Source organism: Oculina patagonica, chromosome 4, assembly GCF_052425735.1.
Source record: "Oculina patagonica isolate OP01 chromosome 4, crgOcupat, whole genome shotgun sequence".
Classification (NCBI taxonomy): domain Eukaryota; kingdom Metazoa; phylum Cnidaria; class Anthozoa; order Scleractinia; family Oculinidae; genus Oculina; species Oculina patagonica.
In genome coordinates, this window is record NC_135761.1 from 8191587 (window position 1) to 8217248 (window position 25662).

The following is a 25662-nucleotide window of genomic DNA, read 5'->3' on the forward strand; positions in this document are numbered from 1 at the left end:
CAGTAGACCGGGGCCATGGAGCGGTGATTTAACAGCACGCGATCACTTAAAGCGGGGACGGCAGCCGGGATTTAACATAAAGGACTGAAATGTTTTTCTCAAAATGTTCGTTCTGAGGAATCCCTTCTGAAAAGTCTCCACGCTTCTTCCTTGATATTTAAAGCCTTTCGCGATGCCTGGGTTTGTATTTAATATGTTCACACGATAAAAATAGACTCTGTACTTAAAATCTGCCATCTTTGTACACTATCGTCTCCAAGAAAGTAGTTTCTGTTTCTGAGATTTCAGCCGTGAATCATATCATAGGGTGAAAGCTGTTTACCTTTAGAAGAAATTCTTCTATTTTGTCACTTCTTGTGTCCGTCGTCAATAAATCGTTTCCAAAGGATAGAAATAAAAGAAATACTCAGACTTGTCTGAGTATTTCGTTTTCTATTTTGGCCATGAAGATGACAGCGGAAACTGCGGCGATTGTCGTGCCCATGGCTGTTTGATGTGCTTAAAGATAATCTTTTCCATTGAATTGGAACGAGCTTTCTTGAAAGATTACACTGAGCAACTCTCTTAACGAGTACGGCAGGGCCGTAGAAAGAGGCAAGACGAGGCAAGACGAGGCACTTACCTCGTCTAGATTTTAACCCAAATTTAATAACAAATTTTTTTGTTGGGGAAATGATCCCAAGTTAAAAAAGATTTATTTCTCCCAAGAAATACCTTAAGAAAAATCTTGAAGAAAGAGTTTCAGGGCTTCTAGATTTTAAAATTTTCTGAAGGGCATGCCCCCAGTTCCCCCTAGCAAGATCTTGCCTCTTCTATGGCAAATGCCCTGTACGGGAGGGTTTCCTTGATGAAATTCTCCGTATGCTTCGCATACAGTGTTAATGAGAAAAGGAAAGCTTTTTTAGGCTGTTTGGGCATGGCACTGTAATCTTCTCAATGAAGTTATTAAAGTCTGTCGCACGAAGCTTGTCGCTGTGCTATCGGCTTAAGTAGATGGTCAACAAAAGCTGAATACTTTCTGTAGGGCAATCACACCCCGATATTATGGGTCTTCCGGCAGGCGTGTTCATAATGGCTAATTATGGGTTTTAATTTTGACAACTTCGTGTCTCTGACCACGAAAAACAATTATTTTAATACGTTTTTGGCAGAAACAAACTACATCAGGTTTCTTTCCGACCTCGTAACTATACAAGGACAATAAATGAAAGAAATAGATATTTCAACTTCGGCCACAAAATCAAGATTTTTGTCCGTTTTTTTTCCTGAAAGTCGATTCGGATGCCCCCGCTATGCGGGGTTTTTAACAGACGTCTAGGCCCCTAGGTTGGGGAAATAAGCCGGGTTTTAACACTTGGTAAATGTTAAATTCCCCGGTAAGTCCCGGGGGTCGGGGGGCCGGGGTTTCAATTGACTGATGCATAATAGGCAGACTTCCCAGAAGGCTTGATTCTTTGAAAGAGAATTTCAAACTTTCCGTTTTTTTTATTTTTATATACATTTTTATTCTTTAGGGCTTGTCGTATTGATTTGATGAGAATCTGATGGCTAGCTCGTGGTATGATCCATTCCCACTAGAAAGAGCATGAAAATCATTCAGCTAAGCCACTCTACATTCTGCGCATATCCCATCCTTGCATTATTTCTTTCAACTGAATAATGTTGTGGTGATCATTTTTACCAAGGATAAGTTTCTAAGCAAATACTTTTGACAAAACAACGAATAAAATTTGAACTTATATCATTTTTAGTAATGTTACCAATGTTCAGTTTTCTAATTAGGTTTTAAAGATGAATTACAGTCCGTACTGCGCAATCTCGGCTGCAATGTTTATGTGAGCCTCACAAACAAAGCAAAACTAAAAATTACGTGACAAACTTACCTGTTTCTTCATTATTAACGCCAGATATCCTTGCAGAACAAATAATAACAAGTAGAAGAACCTTGATGCTATTTCAAACCGACGTTTCAGCTCATCGGAAATTCTTGAACGATGCGAACTGTAATGGCGGACTAAAAAACTTCATGTATGCTGTCAACGAAGTGTAACGTTTCAACGAATTCAAAACAAAAACGAAAACAAACCCCGAGTCTGCGCAGTACGGACTGGAAATCAGCTTTAACTATTCTCACAAGTTTTCAGAAGCAATCAAACCCAGAAGAAGTTAACAAATCACCAAAAAAAGTCTGTTACACCAAATTAAATTGCCATTTTGGAAAAATCGCACGATCGGAGCTTTTACAATTAAATCCAGAACTTGACCGTACGGACGATGGCCGCTCAACTTTAAAAAATGTTTCGGATATTCATTCAAGATATTTGTATTAATTACCATCCAGACCTTTTTTCCTTCATCCTTTTGGAACTCCCTTAGGAAATTACCGTTTCTGTCTGCAAAACCATTTTAATTCTGGGCCAAAATACAGCTTTAATTTTTAAAAAACTTCTTTCCGATAGAGAGTCAAATGCAAATGAAGCGAACTTTCAATTACAAATCAAGCAAGCTCATTTATTCATTGACATATATGTTACTGCATTGTTAGCCAATGACAGAATTATGTTAAGGAACAATAACTAAATTATGTACAACAAAGGCGAGTACACTTTGCATATATTTTACTGGCCCTGTTTGTCTTTAGTTGACTTTGAAAAACGTCAGCTTACATGGACATGTCAACAAACGAAAGCGTCCGTGGAAATGAAGTGAAATACGGTCTCTAAAAGGTTAGTCAGTCTATACAGATACAATAACTCCCTTGTCATTTTGTTTATTAGTAGAGATATATGTTTCACTGCTCCAGTCTCGTTTATCGTCAAAACAAAAACAATCGAGAAATTAATTCCATTCCTGGACCAGTTCGGTCGTAGGCCTCTATGATGTAAAGCATTGAAATTTCAAAATCAGCCGGTATCATTTACATTTAGAAAGAAAAAACGTAACACGAGTTATTTACTGTTCCTTGGCAGTTTTTCCTCTCGTACTTGTGTTGGCTAGCGCAAGGAACTTCATCCTGCCGAGTTTGCCATATGTTTTCGCATCGGCGTATTGTTTACAAAAAATAAATTAATGCAACCACTGATATGATCGTAGTCCAGTGATCTTTTATGTTAGGCAGCAAAACAAAAGGTATACTTGTCCTTTTGTACAAGAGCCCAAACAAAGTTGCCAGGAAAGAAAATCAAATATCATGCAGCTGCTACTTTTTTTACACTTTGTGTTTTCGCGGTTGGCTTCTCAGTGTTCGCAAACTAATGGCTTAGCTTGGCTCTCAGCAATTAAACATGGCTTTCTTAAAATTCTCGCCCCATGGCAGAACTTTCGGTTTAATTAAGCATCGCAACAATTTTTTTTTCACCATCAAATGTTTTATATATTTTTGGTTTAGTAGTTGAAAAATGGATCAAAAAATGTATAGAAAAAGAGTTTCAACCAGCGGCTGAATACAGAATTGAAACTAAAAATACTTAGAAATTTGAAAAAGGATTAAAAAACAATGCACCTAGCCTTTGCTTTTCTTGAACAGCAGATAATTGATTTAAGGTTTATTAACATTAGCAAGCAATTTACGATTGCCCCCAAGCCGGTATTACACTGAACTCCGTGAAGATAAGAAAGCTGAATTTTCCAGTAAACAGTTTATTATTTTGAAACTGTTTTACTTTCTTGTTTTTGTAGAGTGTATATATTTTTTTGCTTGTTGCAAACCATCTGTCGGCAAGTTTGACAGATTAGTTAATGGCCAAGCTTGGCCAGTAATGGAGACTAAAGAGGATCTGGGAATGAAAATAGTTTTTGGAAACAAAGGATGTTCTCATTTTATTTATGAAAATGGTGGATATTTCTCCTGCCGGCTGATGAAATATAACGTTGTGTTTCGGAATAACGAAATTCTTTCCCACAGGAATGATAGAAAAAAGAAATTTAAAAGAAGAAGTAATAGAAAATAATTGTATACACTAGCTCGCTGCTTCTTTTTTCTGCTTAGATTCAAGGTTTACAGTAAGGCTATTTTGTACTCAGAAATTCGATAAAAATTAATTACTGCATGAGAAGTAAAAATTTAAGGCCCGACATTTTTATTCCGCAGATGACGTCTGCATAAAGAGATGACTCCAGAACGAGCAGCTTCACCCATTAAACATCCATTCGACAGGGTATTATCCACACAAACCAGACAGGAAATAAAGCAGCTATTGAGCTTATCATGGCCAACTATCCTCCCATATTTCCTACATAATGCCTTATTCACCATAAGCCTTCTTTTCGCCGGGAGATTAGGCGAGACAGAGCTCGCAGCTACCGTTTTATCAATGTCCTTCATTGCGGTTACTGGGACATTTCTTGGCTCGGGTGTGATCACAGCTGTAGAGGTTCTATGTGTACAGGCGTATCGGAGCAGGAGCTATCGACTCGTGGGAATAATACTTCAGAGAGGAGTATGGGTTCTAGGCATTGCCGTGTTGTTGGTATGGGCCATTTGGACAAATACGGAGCCGCTGCTGGTGATTATGAAACAGAAAAGAGAACTAGCAAGGTAATCTTATAAGTCGTATCTCCTGCAAACTCGAACCTTTTTTAATTTCCCGTCAAGTCATTATCTTACTAATTTTACCCTCGATAACTCAAACTCCCGATAATTCGAACCCTTTGCCGGTTCCAGTTATCAGGGTTCAACTGTAGTTTGATACTTTCTTTTTAATGACTTCATCGAGCATCCAGTGTATTTAAACCAGTTTAATATCATATCTGTGTGCACGCTTTGCAGGCCTAGGAATTAAAGGCGCCCAAGACGCAAGTGTTTCGCAAGTAGGAACTACCGGCGGGAATAAAAGAACATACTGCGGTCAGGCGCGCAAGGGTCGACCTGCTCCATATTCTTGGATTATGTAGTCATAGAGATTAACCTATCGGATTCCCCCTTCCAAAAATTCTCAAAGTACATGGCACACACTTTAGGCACGCACATACCATGCTCACGCAACAATCCGGAGAGTTTGCGGGAGTGTTCGCAGTTGCAATCACCCGCATGTGCGAGTGCGCGCTGATCGAAGAATGAGTTAAGGTTTCTGAAATTCGTTGAGTCCTTTGCATGATTATTTGCTACAGACAACGCTTCGTCTTCTAATTATAATATACCCTGGATGCTGATTAAGATTTGCTAATGCGCGAAAGATATATTGTGGATTTCCACTGACGCGTAATTTTTTATGTGCATGAAAAAATTTAAAGACAATGTATGAACGACTTGTGTAAACGTTTACGAGGGTCTCAATGGGGTGGTGGCTTTTACGGTTAACGGTTAAAATTTTGGCCTTTTTACGGCTAACGGTTAATTTATTTCCATTACGGTTAACAGAAGTTAAAGTTAACTTTCATTGTTTTTAATAGTTAAAAATCAATTTCCATTATTGAAAAACATATGTTAGGTCTTAGGACCATTTTTGGGACGATGAAGTGAACTAGTTTGTTTTTTTTATAATCACTGACCGATTTTTACGGTTAACACATTTTACGGCTAACGGTTAAAATTTTCCATTTTTTACGCCTAACGGCTAAATTTTTGGCCGATTTACGGCTAACGGTTAACCCCATTGAGACCCTCGTTTACGCAAGCCGTTCATACATTGTCTCTAAATTTTTTCACGCACGTAAAAATTACGCGTCAGTGGAAATCCACCAATAAACTGAATAAGCGGGAGCTTACGTAAATCCCCCTAAAGGAAAAAGTAACCTTTAACGCCGCATTCCTTAAAAGGTTTTATTCTTTTCTTTCATTTCCAGACTCTCTCAGCAATTCGTCTTCATTTGGTTTCCAGCACTTATTGTAAGTGATGCTATTTCTGTAGCAACCTTGCTCGAAGTTACTCAGTAAAAATAACCATCATTTGAGGGGAGGCTTGTGGTCTCATGTTAGCGCACTGGACTCCGGATAGAGTGATCTGGGTGTGAGCCGTATCTGACTAACTGTGCTGTTTTCTTGGGCAAGACACTTGACTTCCACACTGCCTTTTTCCTGTGTGTATAAATGCGTCACCAGCACTACCAGCACCACTTTAACCTCAGTGAAAAGTAATAAGATTGGAATCAAAATTCATGCTAATTTAAGATTGGCTTAATCGGGCTTTAAACAACTGGGCCCACGGGAGCATAAATGAAAATAAAAATATGAACTTGGCGAGATTGGGGTAGATAAATTGACACCGATCGAGTACGAAGAACGAACGCTCTTTTAATTACACGCTTGTCTAATTTTGTTTCATTGTAGGCGGATTTTGCGTTTGTTCTTATTCAAAGATATCTGCAGATACAGGTATGTGGCTAACTGGGACGATGAAATTTTGACGAAAATTCTTTTTTCCAAATGTTGAAAAGATGGTTTACTCTACAATGCTGAAACTTTCAGTAGCTGTTCATTCATCCTTTGCGGAAATTTTGATATGTCAACCATGTGTCCATGATATTTGACGTTGCCATGGCAACGTCAAAAATGCCCGATTTTATCTTCCCTTCTTCTTTTTGTTAGGGTATTTTCAAGCCTGTCATCTATATCGGCATTACTGCAAACGTTATGCACATCGGACTCAATGTTCTGTTGGTTGACGGGGTCGATATTGGATTCCAGTAAGTTAACAGTAGAATCTCAGTTAAACAAACGAGCACGGCAACGAGCACCAGTCCAGTTATTATGTGCTTACCCCAAGCTAGCCCCAAGGCGTTCTCCTCCTCTCTCGGGCAAGCGCAGAGTAAAAGTAAGAGCCTGGGAACGGGTTAGCGGGCCTGACACGTCACGAAGTTTCGCGCCAAATTGGTAGGGGTAGCGTTATCGGGAAGGGAAATCTTGTAAGACAAACCTATTTGCTAGTAAGCAACTGCAATTGTTTGCAGCTTTGCTGATATATAAGTTCTCCTTAGTGGCCGTCGTACATTTCTTTTAATGTAAGTTCTGAGAATTTCTTAGTACATCAAGAGAATTGTCCCCAGGCTGTCCAAACGTCTTTGCGCGTTTTCGTTTGCAATTGCCAAAAAAGCATTAATTTCAATCATGGCTATTTTTGTTTCACTTTTTTGCACGAAATCGAATTCAACCAAAATTAACGAAGATTTCTGCAAAACGACACTGTAAATCCACTGATGCGAAAAGAGCTACAACGAAAAAGTCTTCATTTCTCAATCCATTAATAATTTTAAAAAATCACTCCGGGCGGGACAAATCGGTCCAAATAATCCAGGTGACACGCTTCCCAGCGGGAACTAATGGAGAAGAATAATGTACCGTGGGGATGCGGAATAGAACCCTAGAATAAAACTTACAGAAGGTATAAAGTTTCAAATTTAAAAATGACCAACAAAAACTACGCTCTATTTAACAATTAGACTACTCGCCCTCGTTTTCTATAAGCGAATAGTCAACGGAGCCTGTGTACAGCCGTCCCGCTTCGTTAAAAACAAAAAATCGCGGTTCCCTCCGCGATTTTATTTAGCGGAGCAGTAGGGCTGTACACTAGCCTGCGTAGCAGGCGCCTGTGTAGTTACTTTAGCGCGTTTTAAAAAAGAGAGTGTGATTACGAGAAGGCCACGCGTTTCCCATACGCGCGCTCGAAACTACGGCGGCTGCTACGCAGGCTAGCTGTACACAGGCTAAGTCAACGAGGCGCAGCCTAGTTAATTATCGCTCATAGAAAACGAGGGCGAGTAGTCTTTTTTAGCAGAAGCTCTAAAGGATTGCAGTTCAAAACTAAAAATGTTGTGTACTCTTAAACCAAAAATCAAGAATTGTTGTCCCTTTTAAGGAGCAACTCACGCGCGATTGTGTTCTATCAGCGAAAAAAAAAAACAGTGGGAGAACCAATCAGATTCGCGGATTTGCAATAGAACACGGCTGAGTTTCTACTAAAAGAAAACAATGCACGCTTGATGTCTAAATAGCTGCTAAGGGATGCACAAGCCGTTAGGCGAGGGCATTCACTGGCTTTTCTAGAAATTAAATTATTTGAACATAAAAAAATGTTCATCCATGAGCGCAATTTTTACGACAAGACACCCCATTTCATTCATGATTATAATCTCAACTATTTTAAGATAAGGAAAAACTAAATAGGTTTATTTTAATAACATAAAATGTCGAAACAATATTTATATAATGAATTGAATAGCCATCGCATGAATAATTACCACAAAATCCAGAAGAGGAAAAAACAAATACTTTGAAATGAGAATAAAAAAAAACAACCATTTGAAGAAGACATTTCTTTCGTGATCCTTAGTTTCTAGTTTACAATCAATCCACATAGCATTTATGAAGAGATAAACTGAAAAAAGCATTATTGATAAAAAGTTTAAATATATTCCTGAGTTACGGATCCACATAATCATTGTCGTTTTATTAGCAGGCACCCTCAATGGCGTAAAAAACGATTATTTCAACTTTAATACAGTGATAAATCAGATCGTTTATACTGATATGTGTTTGTATATGATCGCTAGAGTTAAATGAGCAAGTTTCCTTTTTTCAAATCAAAATAAAATAAAGTGGTTTCTCGTATAATCTTACTAATTAGTTGTTCACGCAGCTGGATATCAAACTGTTCACAGATAAAGAAAGAAATTCACAAACCAGGATCTAAGTCAAAATAGGAGTTGACATATCAAAAAATTAATAATAAACTGAAGTCAACGCAAGTCGATATTATTTAGTTGTGTTTTTTTACTTGTCTTTACTAGAAAAAACCTTTAGCAATCCTCTTCGATAAGTTTAAAAATTCATTTTCCATTGACCGTGATATTTAAAATTCTTTTGTTTTAAAACTGGCAAGACGTTTGAATGGTCGTAAAGGATTTGGTGCAGCGGAAAGTTTAATTATGTCGATCCGACCAATTTTCACCTGTAAAATTATATTGCTGAAGAAATTTGCTTTTTGTAAAAGAGCAGGACCCAATAAAAAAACTGTTGCCTTCTTTGGTAAGAAAAAAAGTGGCCATGAAAGTATAATGAGGCGAGGAACACTACTAGAAGACGTGTACAATGGTGATATCGATAATGACAAGTTTTTAACAAAGATCTGTTATTAAAAATGTTAGAGTTGTTTGCTCACTAGACAAAAGGAAATTTCATCAATACGTAGTTTGATGTTCTCAGCTGCCTGAATAAATATTACACGTACTTGAAAAACCCGGCTTCATTCTTGTTGACTGGCAAGCAAAATTACTGTCATCATAAACAGAAGAAAATTAATAGTGAAAATTTTGTGTTGATCACCAAATTTTGTGTTGATGTTTTGTTCTGACTTTTGCAAGTTTTTGACGAAGATGTATTATTAGTCTTGTTGACTGGCAAGCAAAAATATTACTTTGCTGATAAACAGTAGAAAATTAATAGTAAAACATTTGTGTGGATCACAAACTTTTCTGTTGATGTTTTGTGTTGATATCGAAATTGACTTTTGCAGCTGGTTTTTAACGAAGATGTATTATGAAAACTTGGAGTTGTTTGCTGTTTAGACAAAAGGGAAGTTTATTAATTAATACGCGTTCTCGCAGTTTATAATTCTCGCAGCTTTTGACGCAGCTGCCAGAATATTAAAATATTTCACTTACTTGACAAACCACTTTATTATTGTTTACTTGTAAGCAAAATTATTAATTAATTTGGTCATCACAAACAGAAGAAAATTAATAGTAAAAATTTTGTGTTGATCACCAAACTTTCTGTTGATGTTTTGTGTTGATATTGATATTGAATTTTGCAAGTTTTTAACGAAGATGTTTTATGAAAACTTGGAGTTGTGTGCTGACTAGACAAAAGGAAAGTTCATTAATACGTGTTCTCGCAGTGTGATGTTCTCGCAGCTTTTTAACACAAGCAAAATTACTGATTAATTACTTTGGTCATCATGCAAAGAAGAAAATTAATAGTGGAATAAGCAACGGCCAAAATACTGCTTAAATGTTTAACTTCATTTACCTTCGCTATATGACCTATATATTTCAAGTTTTTCCGGCGAACAGAGAAAAAATATCATAACAAGAACGAAAGCATGGTGATGGTGATTTTTGTTTTCTATTTGTTGATTATTCTGTTCTTATTAAAATCTTATCTCTGTGTGTGTTTTTTTTCTAATGATTCATTGTACTGTATACATTGAAAAGCGTTTTGCAGTCTTAGTAAGCCAATGAAATTAAAAATTAAAAATGTTCTTTCAGTCGACTGCTCTACCCAAAAGCACAGCTTTGTTTGGCCACGGTGTATTTTAATAAACTCTTGTGTAAATCACAAATAAAACGATAAATGTATTTAACATGCGCTGCTACGAAATGGAATTAGATTTAGCTTTTCTGGAACGAAGGAGGATCTCGTACGCTGTGTATGCATGGATGTGTTAACGTTGCTCATATCTGGAATATCAATTCCACTTCTCGTTTTCACTATTTTTGGGAACTTTCTTGTCATTGTGGTTATCAACAAAAACAAGAAACTGCAAAATGTGAACACAAGCCTAATATCCAGCCTCGCTTGGTCGGATTTCGGGTTCGCCGTTGTCACTTTCGTCGAAATATTTCTTGTGTCGAACAATGTCGCGAACTTTTCTTTTCAATTCGTCATGAACGCTTTAAGCTCAATTTACTTTCTTGTTGCTCTGGCAGTAGAAAGGTATTTTGGTATTTTGAAACCTTTTCTACACATGAAAAAAGTGGGAAAATCTTTGACGCAGAAAGTCATTTTTGCAGTATGGATGTTCGCTGGAGTTTTCAGCGCGGCGGGAATTGTTATTGACTCTCTAAGCTCGCAGAGTACTTGGGAAACGAAAAACGCTACTGCGAATAAAACAAGCAGTTTACCTCACGAGAACGTAACAAACGGTGCACTACTTTGGTTTAAAACTCTTAGCACGGTAAGCACAGTTTACATATTTGTGCTCGTCACATTTGGTCTTGTTATACCGAGTGTTGTGATGATTTTCTGTTATTCGCGAGTTATTTATCACGTGTGGTTCAACACAGATAACAACAAATCGACAAATCTTGCTATTTTCAAGTCCCGACGCAAGCTGACAAAGCTCTTTATTATCCTTACGATAACATTTTTATTTACTTGGACTCCTACATTCGGAAGACCCATTGTAACACGATTTGGAAATGAGGAAAACGCTCGGAGATACCAGTTATTTTCCATGTTCTTTGCTCTGGTCGGTTCAGCAGCTAATCCTGTGATTTTCTCATTTCGCTGTCCAAGATTTCGACAGGGACTTTTCAAACTGCTAAATTGTCGTTGTTGTAAAAGAAAGACACGACTAAACGCCAACAGAATTTTTGTGGCAAACAGCTATACACTGAAGGAAACGAAAAGACCGCCAGCTATTGTTCAACCTGTGTCAATTTCAGTTGGCGCCGCTGGACAACCAATGACTCCGTTATGATCCACACTCGTTCCCAGACCCTACTTATTCGTTCTCAAAGGTGATAAAAGACTGAGGAGAAATTCCCTTGATGCAATGTGTTCTAGTCAAAACCGCCTCGGAAACGACTGGAAACGAGTCTGGTAATGACCTGTTTACAAGGGATGAAGATAACTTTAATACTAGGAATACCCTTGAAAGAGGGTCAAAGATGCCGTAAGATCAAATCAAAGGCCTTTGGGTTGTCTCGTGTCACGCATATTTCGGCAGTTATTACCTCTTTATACAAAAGATACAGGGATGACCTTTGGATTTCCCTTTAAAGAGTCTCTTTCACTGCAATTTTCTTTTAATTAATGAGACGTTAATATATATTGATTTTTTTGTTATTATTTCATACCAAGTTGTATATAAAGCAGTACAATCACCATTAAATGGTTAATAACATTGTAAGATAAAATTCACACACGGAAAATCAAAGTTATAAGCCCCTACCGGCTGCTAACGAAAACGATTTTCCGGGTATATAAGTCCTCCCCGAACCATGTTTTCGAAAAAAAAAATTACGTTCTAATTCGCTACGCTCAAACGAACGTAAATTATTTTCTTCTTCAATACTGCAAAAAATACACACCAAGGGAATGATGGTTGGATGCTCAGGCAATCCAAGCTGACATTTATTGATACATTTCATACAGTGAAAAAGGAACGTTTAGAGCTATGTTGACGCCTACCAGAAAAAATAGAAGTACCAAAATACTTATTAAATCAGTTAGGATAAGGTGAGAAGTTATTTCAAAATAATTATATGTACAATGTAATAAAAGTAATCGTTGTGATAAATTGGCGCTACTTCTAACCACGGATGTAGCTTCTTCGGGCTTATGCTATCAATGACAATAAAATACTCAGAGCAAGATCCTTTACAGTTCTTCAATAGCTCCCTACATCTTGCGCATAACAGCTTGGTACCATTCTGCTAGACGGTATTGAAAAACCACAAAAAACTTAGAAACTTATTGATCAATAATGTTAAGCTGTTGTTGAGACGAGATAATATAGTTACATAACCTCTTAATTTAAACATTAGTCCCTTCACTGTAAACATCAGTAGATTTCCACATGTACGTAAGGAACAAATAACTAGAATGAACAGCCAAAATGCCAAAAGCTAAGCTTAAGGTAACAGACTATTCAATACATCATTTCGAAGAATCTTTCGCTACCTAACAAACATATGCAAGCTAAGCGCAAGTCCTTCAGGCTTGTTGATGGAGCAGCATACTTATCGATGATTTTATTAGCAGAGATAAACACCCTAACAAACGCTGAACCGCTATTAAAAAACTATTTCAAATTGAGCTATCCGGCCAAATGATAAATGATAATGCGGACATGAATCAAAAATAAAGCAGCATAAGACTTGAAACTACGTAAGATGCGCATGCGGATTGTAAAGCGATACAACTGAAACTGATCATGAGACAGTATGAGGACAAGATACCGCATCTTATAAAGAACTTGACGATTTTTTTTTTTTTTTTTTTTGGAATATTTTTTTTTTGCTGTGAAATCCATCTTAACCTTCATAAACAACTTCAGGACGTCCTTCGTGCTTGGTTTCTTGCTAGCTGGGGGCTCCTCTGATAACCTTGAATAGTTAACATCTATAATGAAGAAAAAAGAGAAGTGACAGGCATTTGTATCCATATAAACCTACATGGAAGCGAGCGAGCACATAAACTGAAATAAATTAACATAAGCTGAATGCAGACAAATTGCTCTGCAAAATCAGGCCAGCGCCTCCTTTCTGAAAGGTGAATGGACAAGTGACCCAAAATGAGGCCAGCGCCTCCTTGCTGATGAGTGAATAGACAAGCGTCCCAAAAACAGGCCAGCGCCTCCTTCTGATGAGTGAATGGACAAGCGTCCCAAAGTCAGGCCAGCGCCTCCTTTCTGATAACGTCGATCAATCTTAACCAAACATAAATAGAAACTGGCCCAGCGGTCTTGTAATCAGCGAAAAACTTTATACAAACAGCTACCAATGTTGAAATGAAAGAATCTGCTCGAAGTAAAACAGTATTTCGCCGATGTTCCAGTACACTCTTGCTATAAAGACTATAAACAGCTTGCCATCTATTGCAAAACGAGCAATTATTCTGAAAGTTTAGGAAAAAACGAGACGAGGTCCAGAACAGTACGATAAATGTGGTAATGGCCTTGCATGTACACGAGAAGTGAATACCTAGTGAATTAATAAATCCACTCCGTAAGTCCTGCATGGATTTCAAAAACTAAAGTGAAAACATACCTAGTTGTTGCCAAACTGACAAAGTAGACCACTATATGGGATTCCCACCCATTTTCAATGCTTCAAAACATGATGAGTTGTAATTAGTCAACCATTTATGTATAAATAATGCGACTTTATAATCCTCACATCGAGCTCCGTACGGGAAACCATAGCATACAATTTGACACCGCTGTCAATAGGAGCTGAAAATTTTGGGCTATATAACATGTAAACTTCAACTTCGTGCTACTCGAATGTAATACTCTGCAAACGAACAACTATCTAAAACCAACTTAACATAGAGCCTTGCTGAAATGACAAAAACTTTTCCAGACACGTCATACCACAAACGTGTATACATGCACCCAGTTATCATTATGGCGCACTTGTCCACTGTTACCTAAATGGACGCCACATTTTGTGGCACTAGCATCTGAGCTAACAATACAATAAGACGGGCCAATCCATAATGACTTTTCAAAATCATCCTGTCCAGTCCTCTTCAATACTCAACATGTTTTCTTAGAGAATAAATTGGGCCAAAGTAAACGTCTAGTGAAATCGTAATCCTGCGCAGCCTCAATGTCCTTGTTGTAATAACTAGTCATAATTCGGGAAATGTCCTCAAATACTACACCAATGGAAACAAATTTCCCCCAAGCCAGGCTAAACAATTCCCCATAAAACTTTTTTCTGAAACAATTATGAAGACATACAGAAATGCGAAGTAAAAATAACCGTCTATCCGAAATAGGAATTGTTCTATAGATAGTGTTCTATACTATACCATTCGAAAATTAACAAGGGTCCACTAAAACTTCCCGCCATAGCTAAAAAATAAATCTGAACTTCCGTAAACTGGATCTAAGACTGCACAAGAGTAATAATCAATATGGATCAAATTCCCCTCGTCCAGGAATAGAACAATGTTGACCCCCTTGAATCCTTCAATATTCAGTTCGAGCGACTTGAGGCATGGAATAAAGATCCAACCCAAATGGAAATACAGTAAACAGAAAAACACCTAAACTAAGCGTCACCTAACGAAAAGCAAGCGAAAACCTAACAATATAAATGTGCGATGATCAGGGTGTGAATAGCTATATAGGTGATAGGTAATAGCCACTTGGACCAAACAAAACCATAAATACTCCCTTTAGAATAGGGAAAAGTGATATTCCCATTTACGCACTAAATCCTTGTTCATAAAAATGTTTATCTCTTCTTCCATAGGGTTAATTCGAAACACTTAAGGGTAAACCATATAAGAAGGAGCCTTAACTTCTGCCAACCCGGTAAAATGTAAAGGCACTAAATAGCTTATCTACAAATCATACAGAATGATGTAAAGATGACACATAGCTTTTGAAAAATTTCAGAGGGAATCTTCTTGAAAGGAAGACGAAAACCATCTAAAACAACTGATACAATAATCTCTGAGACGCCTAAAAATAACAGAAATGAATATTTCTTCCCAGACTGCCCTTTTATAACTTGCAACACACCTGGTCTAGTAGAAACTTCACGCTCATATCTGATTTTTGTGTTACCTCATTCAATTCGTCAAACAGATCGACATTACCAATATCATTTCGATGCCCCATCAATGCGTGCTCCTGATGCCGGCGGGCTTAGTGGAAGCGGCGCTGCTCCAGTAATGGGAAGTTCAACTACTTTAGTTTTAATGCAGTCTGCAAAAAGTTTCCGAACCTGCAGTCCTTAACCCACTGTCCGCCGTTTGAAATAAAAAAAATGACACCTGCAACACATTCTGTTCGGACAAAAAACATGTATAAAATTGACAAGCAATCAATTAGACAAGATAACAAAAACGAAATGGGCGGGCGGGCGGGCGGGTTTACAACTTCAATGTCAGCATGGAATGCGAAAGCGAGAGGACTGAACAACTCTGAACAGTCTATAAATACCTTATCAAACCAATCAGAGATACCCAAGGGACACGCCCAAGCGGCGTGTCATACACAGCGAAATAAATAACCAAAAACCTGTTAATGAACTGTATTGACTGCATACCAGTAGAAAATACATTTACGTTCTAATTCGCTACGCTCAAACGAACGTAAATTATTTTCTTCTTCAATACTGCAAAAAATACACACCAAGGGAATGATGGTTGGATGCTCAGGCAATCCAACCTACGCGAGACATCACAAAGTAAAAAATATAAGATCCTACCGCGAGAAGGCTAAATTGCTAGTTGGTTAGAACCTCTTGAGAATACTGCGAAATTAGCGTCCGAATCCGCCTTCTTCTTTTCGGCTGACAGTCAATTCTCTTTGCATCTTCTGACAAGCAAGCTCGTCCGACTCGTATACCTGTAGAGCCAACCACTCGTCTTTGCTTCTATCCGCGAGATTTATCGCCTTCTGCCGCGTCGTTGTGAGCTGCCCTCCTTGCGTTACCAGCTTGCAGACTTCTGACGGTTTATCCAGGCTGATTTCTAGCTGAACGAACGTTCAACTCAAACAGCTTATAATTACTATGAATTTAAACTACAATGCTTCAATGTCGATTTTCGACTTTCCTCCGAATTCTAATTTGACTAACCGAACTAGGACGACAGGTAATTCTTGAACAGGGAGGACACTTCATTGACTAACTCTGGATTTGAAGACTCTTGCTGCAACCATAGGATTACTCAAAACTTCGGGTTTACAACTTCAATGTCAGCATGGAATGCGAAAGCGAGAGGACTGAACAACTCTGAACAGTCTATAAATACCTTATCAAACCAATCAGAGATACCCAAGGGACACGCCCAAGCGGCGTGTCATACACAGCGAAATAAATAACCAAAAACCTGTTAATGAACTGTATTGACTGCATACCAGTAGAAAATACATATACTAACGTCCTAGCTCACCAAGCATTGTGCTTCAGTAGAAATAAATTTATATTCTCTGGAATTATCATCGTCTTTTATTTAAAATTAATAACGTCTAGTCGTTAAATACAGGGCTAAGCTGACACAAAGGGATCAATGTTTTTAGAGTCGTGTATCTTCGCTTCCACTGACTAAATTGGTCTTCATAATGCAGCACAAAGCACGGTACATTTGCTTAACCCTCGATGTAAACACAAAGGCTAGCGCTATATACAGACCCTGAAGAGTAGTAAATATGATAAACGGGTATTCAAAATACTGAGACACAAGAATCTTCAAAAACCCAAATATCCAAGTGAAGCCCATTAAGATGAAGATCTTTAGAAACACACCGGCAGTTTTGCGTTTTACCTGTTCATGTGTTGCTCTTCGCGTCTGATTGTTAGTTTTCCTGATAGCTCGCACAGTCAAAGCAAAACATACTGCGTTAAAAAAGATGGAAAACGCGAGCGGTACAAGCAAGAAAAACAAATTTGCAGTTGAGTTGTTTATCCAACATCCCTTGATACCGCCATAGTGAAATTCAACCACGTTGGTCTGGTCAAGAGCAACGCACACGACAACAAAAACAAAAGCAGGAAGCCAGCCTATTGGAATCCTTCGCAATAAATCAAAACGCTTTTCCCTTTGGTTTGGCTGTCTGTTACGGATGCGAATTTTGGAAAACGCCTTCCATGTTTCAAAAGCTATGAATGACATCCACATGAAAGAAACTAGGAAGAAATATTGCAATAAAATAGCGATAATTGTACATGCAATTTTGGCATTAACGTACCCGGTTGCAAGATAGAACAAGTCAGCCAGCAAGTGTGCCAAACAAAGATTCATGAGATAACTTCCAGGTAAAGTGCGAAGTTCCTTAAATAACGAATAGGTCACTAAGACTAAAACAAAACTTAAAATGGACAGGGAAAGTCCAACATAGGTCAACACGACTAAGACAATGTCATTCTCTGTTGTACTGCTGCGATCAGCTTTTGTAAGTGATTCTTCGTAATTTGAAGAAAACTGTGTACAAACCCAGATGGTGTTATTGAGTAACAGAAAACTTCCTGGTTGAAAGAGCTCTTCTGAAATGTTACGATACAATGAACCATTTGGTAAAATGACATATTCGTCTTCCGTTAATCCAACTAAAATTCCAGAACAGTTTAGCTGTGGTTGTTTACAGACTGTAAGGATGCCGATAGGCGCTAGCGATCCGTTTATCCATTCCGTTTCGTTTGAGTAATAGTCCGTCTCTTGAAATATTTCTCCTGTATTCTTGATTTTGACCGCGTTTCTTTCAAACGTATATTCACTTGGGTAGAAAGTTTCAACTACAGCACAATAAAATGGTTTCACAGCGACTTTGAAGACAGTAAAATTTGCGTTGTTCAAAATGACAAATTGAGATGTCATTGCTGTTTGGAAAGTTTGAGAAGAGATGTTCTTCTGTATCGTTGGGTTAATATGGATGTTAAACACTACAGTCGAGACTGGACCGAAAGGATTTCCAATAGAGATGTTAGAAATAAATGTCTTGTTTAAGTTTAACTTATTCGCTATGGCTTCTTGGAAGTTGACTATAGTTATCAGAGGCCGGCCCCAAGAGGAAGTCTCGGAACGCATCCAAACACTGATAGTGAAGATTTTTTCATGGATAGAGATGACATCAGATGGTGAAATGCCAGGTCGACAAACTTCAAGATGAAAATCATAAACTTCGTCTCCTTGTAGACAAGAAACGTTAAATCGACGTACCTTTGACCTTTGAACTTCACGATCCATTCCGAGTTGGTCCCGATCTGAAAAGTCAAGATCCATTACAAGAGAGAAGGGCTTCACAAGTGTAGGATCATGTCTGGAAGGATAAGGTCCTGGGCCACAGCTGAAGTTTTTCACTTTGCTACAAAGAGCGCAGTATGGATTGGAAAATGTTCTCCGGTAAAAACCATTCTTTTCGTATACAAGTCTCAATGGTCCGTTGAAACATTTTTGTTGCACTTTTTGTGGGAAGGAAATGTCATAACAATAGCTAGGTGAGATGAGGTGACAGTATCTGCGCCTTGCTCCTATCGGAGGCCGCCAGAAAGGGTTGTCACAGAAAGTAGACAAGAATTTGAAGATTTCTTTTTTCTTGTACTGATTTGGAACTGGGACATCGCAGCTGAATTTAAAATTGTAAAATGTCAGGTCATTTGAATTCAAACCGTGGCACTGTGCACAGTAATGATTTTTGTAAGTATTTCCTTTTCCGTCAATAACAGGCACATTGTCTTTGAGATTATCGTATGAAAGAAAAAGATCTGGATTGCAGAGATCTTTAATATCATCTTGAGTCCAATTCTTAGGACACGAAGAAATCATCCACACGCCATGAACTGTGCTAAAGGAGTTATAACTAGATACACACTTCCACCGGCCAATGTCATCCGGGCTCTTTGCGTTATGTGCTGACATCCCGGATGAGGGACAAAATTGGTCAAAGTCCGCACAGCAGTCTTTGAAGAACTCGCAACTGCTGTCACAGAAGCATTGAAGCCTTTCCTCTGTTCCACCGAGTTCTCTTTCTTGCGTACATCGTCCCCTGCAGGAAAACCAGTAACTTTCACAATGCATTGTGATGTTGATATCTTCATTAGACCACAGATTTGGCACCACTTGCGTTGGCGTTGGTGTCACATTAAGGAATATGAACAGCAAGTTTGCAGTACTATTCACCACCGATGAGTTTGTCAAAATAGAACTGTTGTTACCTCGACTATCGTTCAGTAGTGCTGGGTTGATATTTCGACGCATCCTTTGGATGTTGCTCCCTGGAATTAACATTTACACCCCCTTTCAGTGTTACATGCATAGCAGCTTTCTATCGACATCCATCTTTCGACGAGCTAAAAAAACCAGACGGATCGCAATCCGCCAATCACAGCCCACTAGCACAAACTTCTGAGCTTGTGGGCTCATTTGCAAGAAACCAACACCTGTATGCATCTGTTTTGATTGGCTCATTTCAAACAGCACGTCAAAAGACGATGTCGAAAGATGGATGTAGAGAGATAGCTATGCACGTAACACTGAGAGGGGGTGTTGTATATTCCGATGTTATTAGTACTGATGTTATTAGTACTTTGTGTTCGTTATCTTCACCACAGTTGTGTTAATTGATACTATGAGGCCAGATCCTATATCTTTTGTAATTTGTTTATAATGCAGCACCGCTTGTCAATACCATGCCACGTATATCGTCGTTTGTTGTCTAGATTTCGCTTGTAAACTATAATTGTATTTTAAGTCATTTCTCTGATGCCTTTCAAAGTGTAGGAAAACTCAAAATAATAGTTTCCTAACATAAAAAACAACAACAAAAAAGTAATAAAACGCGAAAACAACCAAGAATGGTTTTGACTGATAAAGATTAAGACGGATTTCGAACGACAGACTTGAAAAACTTTGCATTTTTTTCAAGAAGTGTTGTCCGTGACGTTAACCGAAACGCGGTTTGCGAGCTGTGAACGCGTATTATTAGAGTAAACTTTCACAGAGGGTTTTAAAATTGCTGGCAGCAGATCGGAGAAATTATGCAAGAGACATAAATCAACATACTGCTGTTTACGAACAAGTCGCATTTTAGGAGGCCCTACATTTAATCAAAGGATATAAATGGTAGCCGGGAATAAAATAACCTTATCTTATTACACGAAATTTTCCTGACATAAAATTTTCGCGTTTTTCAACTCGCGGAAATTAGAGGTGGCGAAGACAAGAAATTGGTATATTTGATGAAGGAATATTAAACAAATTTTCCAAATTCACGAAAATTAAGTGTCGCCAATTATCCCTCTTCTAAGATCACGAAATCAAGGTAACTTTGGCTAAGTGAAATGATAAAAAAATGAAATTCGCGTTTATCACAATGAAATGGCGAAAAGGGAAGGTTAAGGCATATCAAGTCTACATACCAGCTGAAACGTGAAAATCCTTCTGCAAAACGTCGAATTGAGGTTTCTCCATCCTGTTTAGCTTGGCCATATTGTTTTCATCCGCGTTTTTCAAGTTTGGAAGATTGGCTGGACGTTCAATATGCAGCCCGAGCCGTTTTAAACAAGATTTTCCTACGCTGAAATAACTTGCTTGCTCAACATCTTTGTTTTGCTTTGGACTAGAAGAACAGAATATAAGAACTGTAAAACATTTGAATACCAGGCCGAAGAAGACAGATCTCTTTATAATCCACATTTTCCAAAGCGAATGTGAATCTCCGCTCTCTTAGGCTGAAATAATCTGAAAGAGCCTTAATTATAAATATAAGGCTCCGCGTGGCTTCCGGAAAGAAGGACGCGGGATAATGGATTAATTGATTGTTTTAATCTCCTACTATTAGCTAACTTCTAATTTGTATGCCATTAAGATGATGTCGTCATTCAAACTCAGCAAGGACGATAAAACCATCGTAATAAAAATAAGCTTTTTTTAATTATTATTCATTTATTATGCACATGGTATTGTAAATATACTTTCACACTTTAATTCCCCCGATAGCGCCCCCTCCCATTTTTTTTGTACTTAAGAAATGTTTTAGTGCAAATGTCACAAGATAGGCCATTTTTTTAATGCTCAAAGGGAGTTATGCTCTGGTGTAAAAACTACAATTTCTAAGATACCAGGCTGCCTCCATTAGGAATCCACTGTCAGATTTTAATCTGTGAGAGCATATTTCCAATGGTTGCAGCAAAGTGGCTCAAGGGAGAGTCATTTGACAGTCCTACGTTAATTTTGAAACCGGCACGTGATTTGTTAAACGCCGGTTTTTATTTCCGGTAAAAAATCGACCTCTCCGGGTCCTACAGCGTATTTAAAGTTAGTGACAATATCGCCATGCCCTCCACCACTGAAGTAGATTTTGTCGACCTGACGTCATTTTGTGTGTGGTTTGATGGGCCGCGCATAACAAGAAAAGCAAAAATCGCACTTTGGAGAAATTTTCTACCCTTCACTAGATCACTCGGAACCAAATGGACAACGAGAGGAAAGCGAAATTACCGGAGATTACAGGGCTGGAAATTCTGTAGCGATTTGACCAATTTCACGGAAGATATTTCGCTTCGAGTGAGATGCTGTCGAAAAAAGTTTCCAGCCTTGGGAATATTTAATAAAGTACACGTGTTCAAAATTTCGCAAAGCAATAACTCGTCAAAATCACTTCAAATTGGCTCGAGGAGCTGCCAAACAAGAAAGAACACGACACAGCAACAGTGTCAATTTTATTCATAAAACGTTCGAATTTCTATATCGTAAAAGAAAACCGTTTCATTCCCATACAAATCCTTATAAATTGAGTCTTAGAGTACTCTGGCTCTTATCGTTAGCTTGGGCTGCCTGTGGATAAACAAAAGAAAATTAATTGTGAAAATTTTGTGTTGATCAACTAATTTCCTGTTGATGTTTTGTGTTGATATCGATATTGACCTTTGTAAGTTTTTAACGAAGATGTATTATGAAAACTTGGAGTTGTTTGCTGACTGAAAAAAGGAAACTTCATTAATACGCAGTTTGATGTTCTCACAGCCTTAAGAAGACTCAGCTCCTTGAATAAATATTACACGCACTTGGGAAGTCACTTTATTCGCAATGATTTACAAGAAAAATTATTAATTACTTTGGTCATCATAAACAGAAAAAAAATAATCAAAATTTTGTGTTGATCACCAAATTTTCTAATGATGTTTTGTGTTGATATCGATATTGACTTTTGCAAGTTTTTTACGAAGATGTATTATGAAATATTGGACTTGTTTGCTGACTGGAAAAAAGGAAACTTCATTAAAGTGCCTATGAAGTGAAAATTGTCTTTGTTTAGTTATAAAATTTACCTCTTGAAATACACGATTCCAAAGTTTGAAACGCGTAGGGTTAAAACTATCAATTTTACAAGCGCTCAAAGTTGTGCCATTTTCACCTCAAAAATGGTCTTTGAATCGCGCGGTCAAAATACCACGTGATACTAATCTCTGACGTCACTTGGGTGCCTCAGATCGATTTTACAATGGCGAGAGTGGAGAAAGCAAAGAGAAAACTGCGAGGGCGATTTTGCGTTGCTGGTGACCCTAACCAGCAAAGTTGTAAAAATCCTTCGTTCACGCCAGGTAAACGAATGCATCAGTTCCCGTCTGATCCGGCTGCGAAGGCAAAATGGGTCCAGTTTTTCACACGCACGATTTCAAAGATCCCTCCTCGAAGTACACGTCGCTTTGTTCGGCACACTTTGGAGTTCGAATGGGGCGATGCAAATTTCCCTTTCGTAAACGGTCGTTGCCATTTGAAACGGTCGATGCCATTTCTCAGAATGGTCGTTGTCATTTGAAACGGTCGATGCCATTTCTAAAACTAGCCGAGCAGACGACAGCCCTCGTGAATAGCTCGTACGCTGTTGGCACGCTCGGACGTCACTTCCGGGCAGTGTTGTTTATAAGATGGCGGAGCAATCCACGTGCGCAAGAGTTGAGCCAGCTGAAAGAGAACGAACCCATTCTTCTTGTGCAGAAACAAAACAAAAATCAATTAAGAAGCCAACGAGGTGGAACTCCTTTATGCAGTCAGTTGCGGTGAGTTTGTTTTGTATTTCCCGAAATATTCAATCATTTTCAGCCTGGATAAAGTGCTTGTTCAAATATTCTAAAACATGTTGTTTCCCTTACATCCTTTACATCCGATTACAAGTGATTAAGATTAAGTGATCAGAAATATCAGTGAAAAATAAACCGCATCTAAAATTTTCGTTTATGTCATTACCAAATATCTTATCTATAAGTGTTGCACTTGTATTCGTTATTTTTGTAGGCCTTGAAATTACATTCGATATAAGCTGATATAGTTTCCTCGTACTTTGTATCATTCCACAGCCAGATGTCAAGGAACAACTTGGAAAGGGGGCAGGAATCGGGCAGGTTTCCAAAGTGGTTGGCAATATGTGGAAGAAATTGCCGACAGACAGACGAAAGGTTAGTTATAAACTTCTAACATTGCGAATGTTTGTGTATTAACCCTGCCCCATTTCAGTGGACTGCTATGTGGTTTACGTGGCTAACTTTGTAAGGACCGAGAGTGTAAATGTTCTCGTCAAACTTTCCAATTAAAAGTATTTTAGGTTATGAATGTTGATCTTGAATCAAGCTGGGACCTCAAGCTGAATGTCAATTTTGTAATATAATGTTCAGACTTGTTATTTTTCCAGACAGAACTCTTAAATATACCTAGGGGATAGCAAGGCCCATTATAATGTACCAATTAATTTAACCTAAATTTTAATTAGAAATAACCTACATGTGGCGGATACAGGTTTTGAGGAAAGGGAGGGGGGGGGGGGGGCAAGGGGGTATTATCCTCAAAAAATTATGATAGAGGGTGAAAAAAACTGTCTTTGCAATCTAGTTTATATAAAAAATAGGGGGGATCAAAAATACACGATTGTTCCCTAATATATTTCCCCCCTTTTAAAATATCATGCTATGATCTTCATAGGACTGGAAAGATAAAGCACAGAGCTTGAGGGAAGACCTTGATATGGGAATAGCAGAGATAAAAAAATGTCCAACCTGCAGCACCCAGTTCACAAGGGAGAAGGACTTCAAATACCACCAGAAAGGTTGTCATGAGTGCATTTGCGAGGAATGCAATGAATCGTTTGACCATGAGCAAAAGCTACAGAGGCATAAAGACAAGAAACATAAAAACAGCTACAAGTGTGATCATTGTCAAAAGACTTTTGCAGAGAAACGAAATCTTATAAGACACCAAAAGTCACATGTTTAATTAACCTATCCTGCATTTAATGATTTTAACTGGAGATGATTTGAAAGGACTATTGGATCAATCTATAATACATAATTGTTTTTGTTTTTAAATTATTATTATCGATTTTTGAAATTAATTGTGGTCATTGCAGCACATGTACATGTTACTGTTCAAACCAAATTTTAAATCATTACAAATGTTGTGTTAGACTTTAACAGGAAAGAATGAATTAAAACTTATTTACAATGTCAAAACCTCAATCTTTTTAATAACCTTGTTGTTCAGGGGCAGATCCAAGGAGAGAGGTTTTCAATCTAGGCAATTTGCCTTAAGTGAATTTCCCTTTATGTTAAACATTATGCGAACATTCCATTGTTTATTCACTAAGATTTCTCTGTTTTCCTATTTTTTCCTTTGCATGTGCTTTGTCTTCGATTTCATAGTATGGGACCCAGACTTCTATGCCCACTTTCAAACAACTTCAAAACCCTTTCTGTGCACTCAGGAGAAAGGTCACGGAAATTAGAGGTCTCCAGAGTTTCAAGTGAATGGTTGTGGTCCCACTCTATGTCCACAGCACAACATCCCTCGCTGTCTATTTTGACTATCATCTGAAAGGGGCAATTGGTGTTCTTTACTCTGGCAGATGGATTCAAGTACAATTTCTGCTGTGGATCTTTACTTGGACTCCAGTTGCGAGTGTTGTGTTGGCATCTATAGTAGTTTTGCAACACATAGCCTGATTGGTTCCGGGAGCGGGCGGTATTCTCCCATCCGGCCCGCTCACAGCGGGCGGTATCCGTTGCGAGATGAATCGTCGAGTGAATTTTCCGCGCGAAATCATTTTGCAGTGTTGTACGAACGAACACATGAAAGATTTGCTCTGCAAAATCGAAATAGCTGCTCACCAACCGTTGTAAAGGTGAAAAGAAAAAATAGAAGTGGAATTAAAGGCCTCGAAGTTCTTCTAAAGGCGAGTATTCATTTCTTTATCGACAAAATCGAGTTCTAGTTTCGTAGTTTGTGGTTGTTTGTTATTTTGCAATCATTTTCACGCCATTACGGTACGCTGAAACGGTTTTAAACTTCAATTTTGAGTAAAAAACTGCCTTTTTATCGGCCACTTTTTGCCAAAACAAAACTTTAAATGCTATCATTCAAGAAAATGTGATTCTTAATTACAAAACAGTCAAAATAATTCTCGCAATATTGTGCCGTACGTCCAAACTACGCATTTCATTCAGTTTCACTTTCGCACTGTTCATCACAAAGAAATTCTGCTGGGAATCAAC

The 25662-nt window shown here is 38.1% G+C and overlaps 4 protein-coding genes across 4 annotated transcripts; 3 read left to right on the forward strand and 1 right to left on the reverse strand.

Moving 5' to 3' along the window:
* The first annotated feature begins 2615 nt into the window (after window positions 1-2615).
* LOC144648120 (multidrug and toxin extrusion protein 2-like) lies at window positions 2616-6628 on the forward strand. Its single transcript, XM_078507752.1, has 5 exons — window positions 2616-2726; window positions 4091-4537; window positions 5785-5827; window positions 6269-6313; window positions 6527-6628. Exons 2-5 carry the CDS (start codon window positions 4110-4112, stop codon window positions 6626-6628), a joined length of 618 nt encoding a protein of 205 aa, XP_078363878.1. The 5' UTR covers window positions 2616-2726; window positions 4091-4109.
* Window positions 6629-10370: 3742 nt separating this feature from the next.
* Window positions 10371-11794, forward strand: LOC144649350 (putative G-protein coupled receptor 19). Its single transcript, XM_078508841.1, has one exon. It carries the CDS (start codon window positions 10371-10373, stop codon window positions 11415-11417), a length of 1047 nt encoding a protein of 348 aa, XP_078364967.1. The 3' UTR covers window positions 11418-11794.
* A 67-nt stretch (window positions 11795-11861) lies between these two features.
* LOC144649330 (uncharacterized) lies at window positions 11862-19408 on the reverse strand. The gene is made up of 2 exons (XM_078508819.1): window positions 16565-19408; window positions 11862-11966 (listed from the first exon to the last, which is right to left on the reverse strand). Exon 1 carries the CDS (start codon window positions 19406-19408, stop codon window positions 16700-16702), a length of 2709 nt encoding a protein of 902 aa, XP_078364945.1. The 3' UTR covers window positions 11862-11966; window positions 16565-16699.
* A 3492-nt stretch (window positions 19409-22900) lies between these two features.
* On the forward strand, window positions 22901-24616 carry LOC144649360 (uncharacterized). The gene is made up of 3 exons (XM_078508852.1): window positions 22901-23181; window positions 23479-23577; window positions 24098-24616. The coding sequence occupies exons 1-3, from the start codon at window positions 23050-23052 to the stop codon at window positions 24386-24388; spliced, it is 522 nt and encodes a 173-aa protein (XP_078364978.1). The 5' UTR covers window positions 22901-23049; the 3' UTR covers window positions 24389-24616.
* Window positions 24617-25662: the final 1046 nt, after the last annotated feature.

Coding starts and splice junctions, on each gene's coding strand:
- LOC144649360 (XM_078508852.1), top strand. CDS start 23,050: ATGGCGGAGCAATCCACGTGCGCAAGAGTTGAGCCAGCTGAAAGAGAA. Junction 23,182..23,478: donor CCTTTATGCAGTCAGTTGCG/GTGAGTTTGTTT, acceptor ATCATTCCACAG/CCAGATGTCAAGGAACAACT. Junction 23,578..24,097: donor TGCCGACAGACAGACGAAAG/GTTAGTTATAAA, acceptor TGATCTTCATAG/GACTGGAAAGATAAAGCACA.
- LOC144649350 (XM_078508841.1), top strand. CDS start 10,371: ATGGATGTGTTAACGTTGCTCATATCTGGAATATCAATTCCACTTCTC.
- LOC144648120 (XM_078507752.1), top strand. CDS start 4,110: ATGACTCCAGAACGAGCAGCTTCACCCATTAAACATCCATTCGACAGG. Junction 4,538..5,784: donor CAGAAAAGAGAACTAGCAAG/GTAATCTTATAA, acceptor TTTCATTTCCAG/ACTCTCTCAGCAATTCGTCT. Junction 5,828..6,268: donor TTTGGTTTCCAGCACTTATT/GTAAGTGATGCT, acceptor GTTTCATTGTAG/GCGGATTTTGCGTTTGTTCT.
- LOC144649330 (XM_078508819.1), bottom strand. CDS start 19,408: ATGTTAATTCCAGGGAGCAACATCCAAAGGATGCGTCGAAATATCAAC.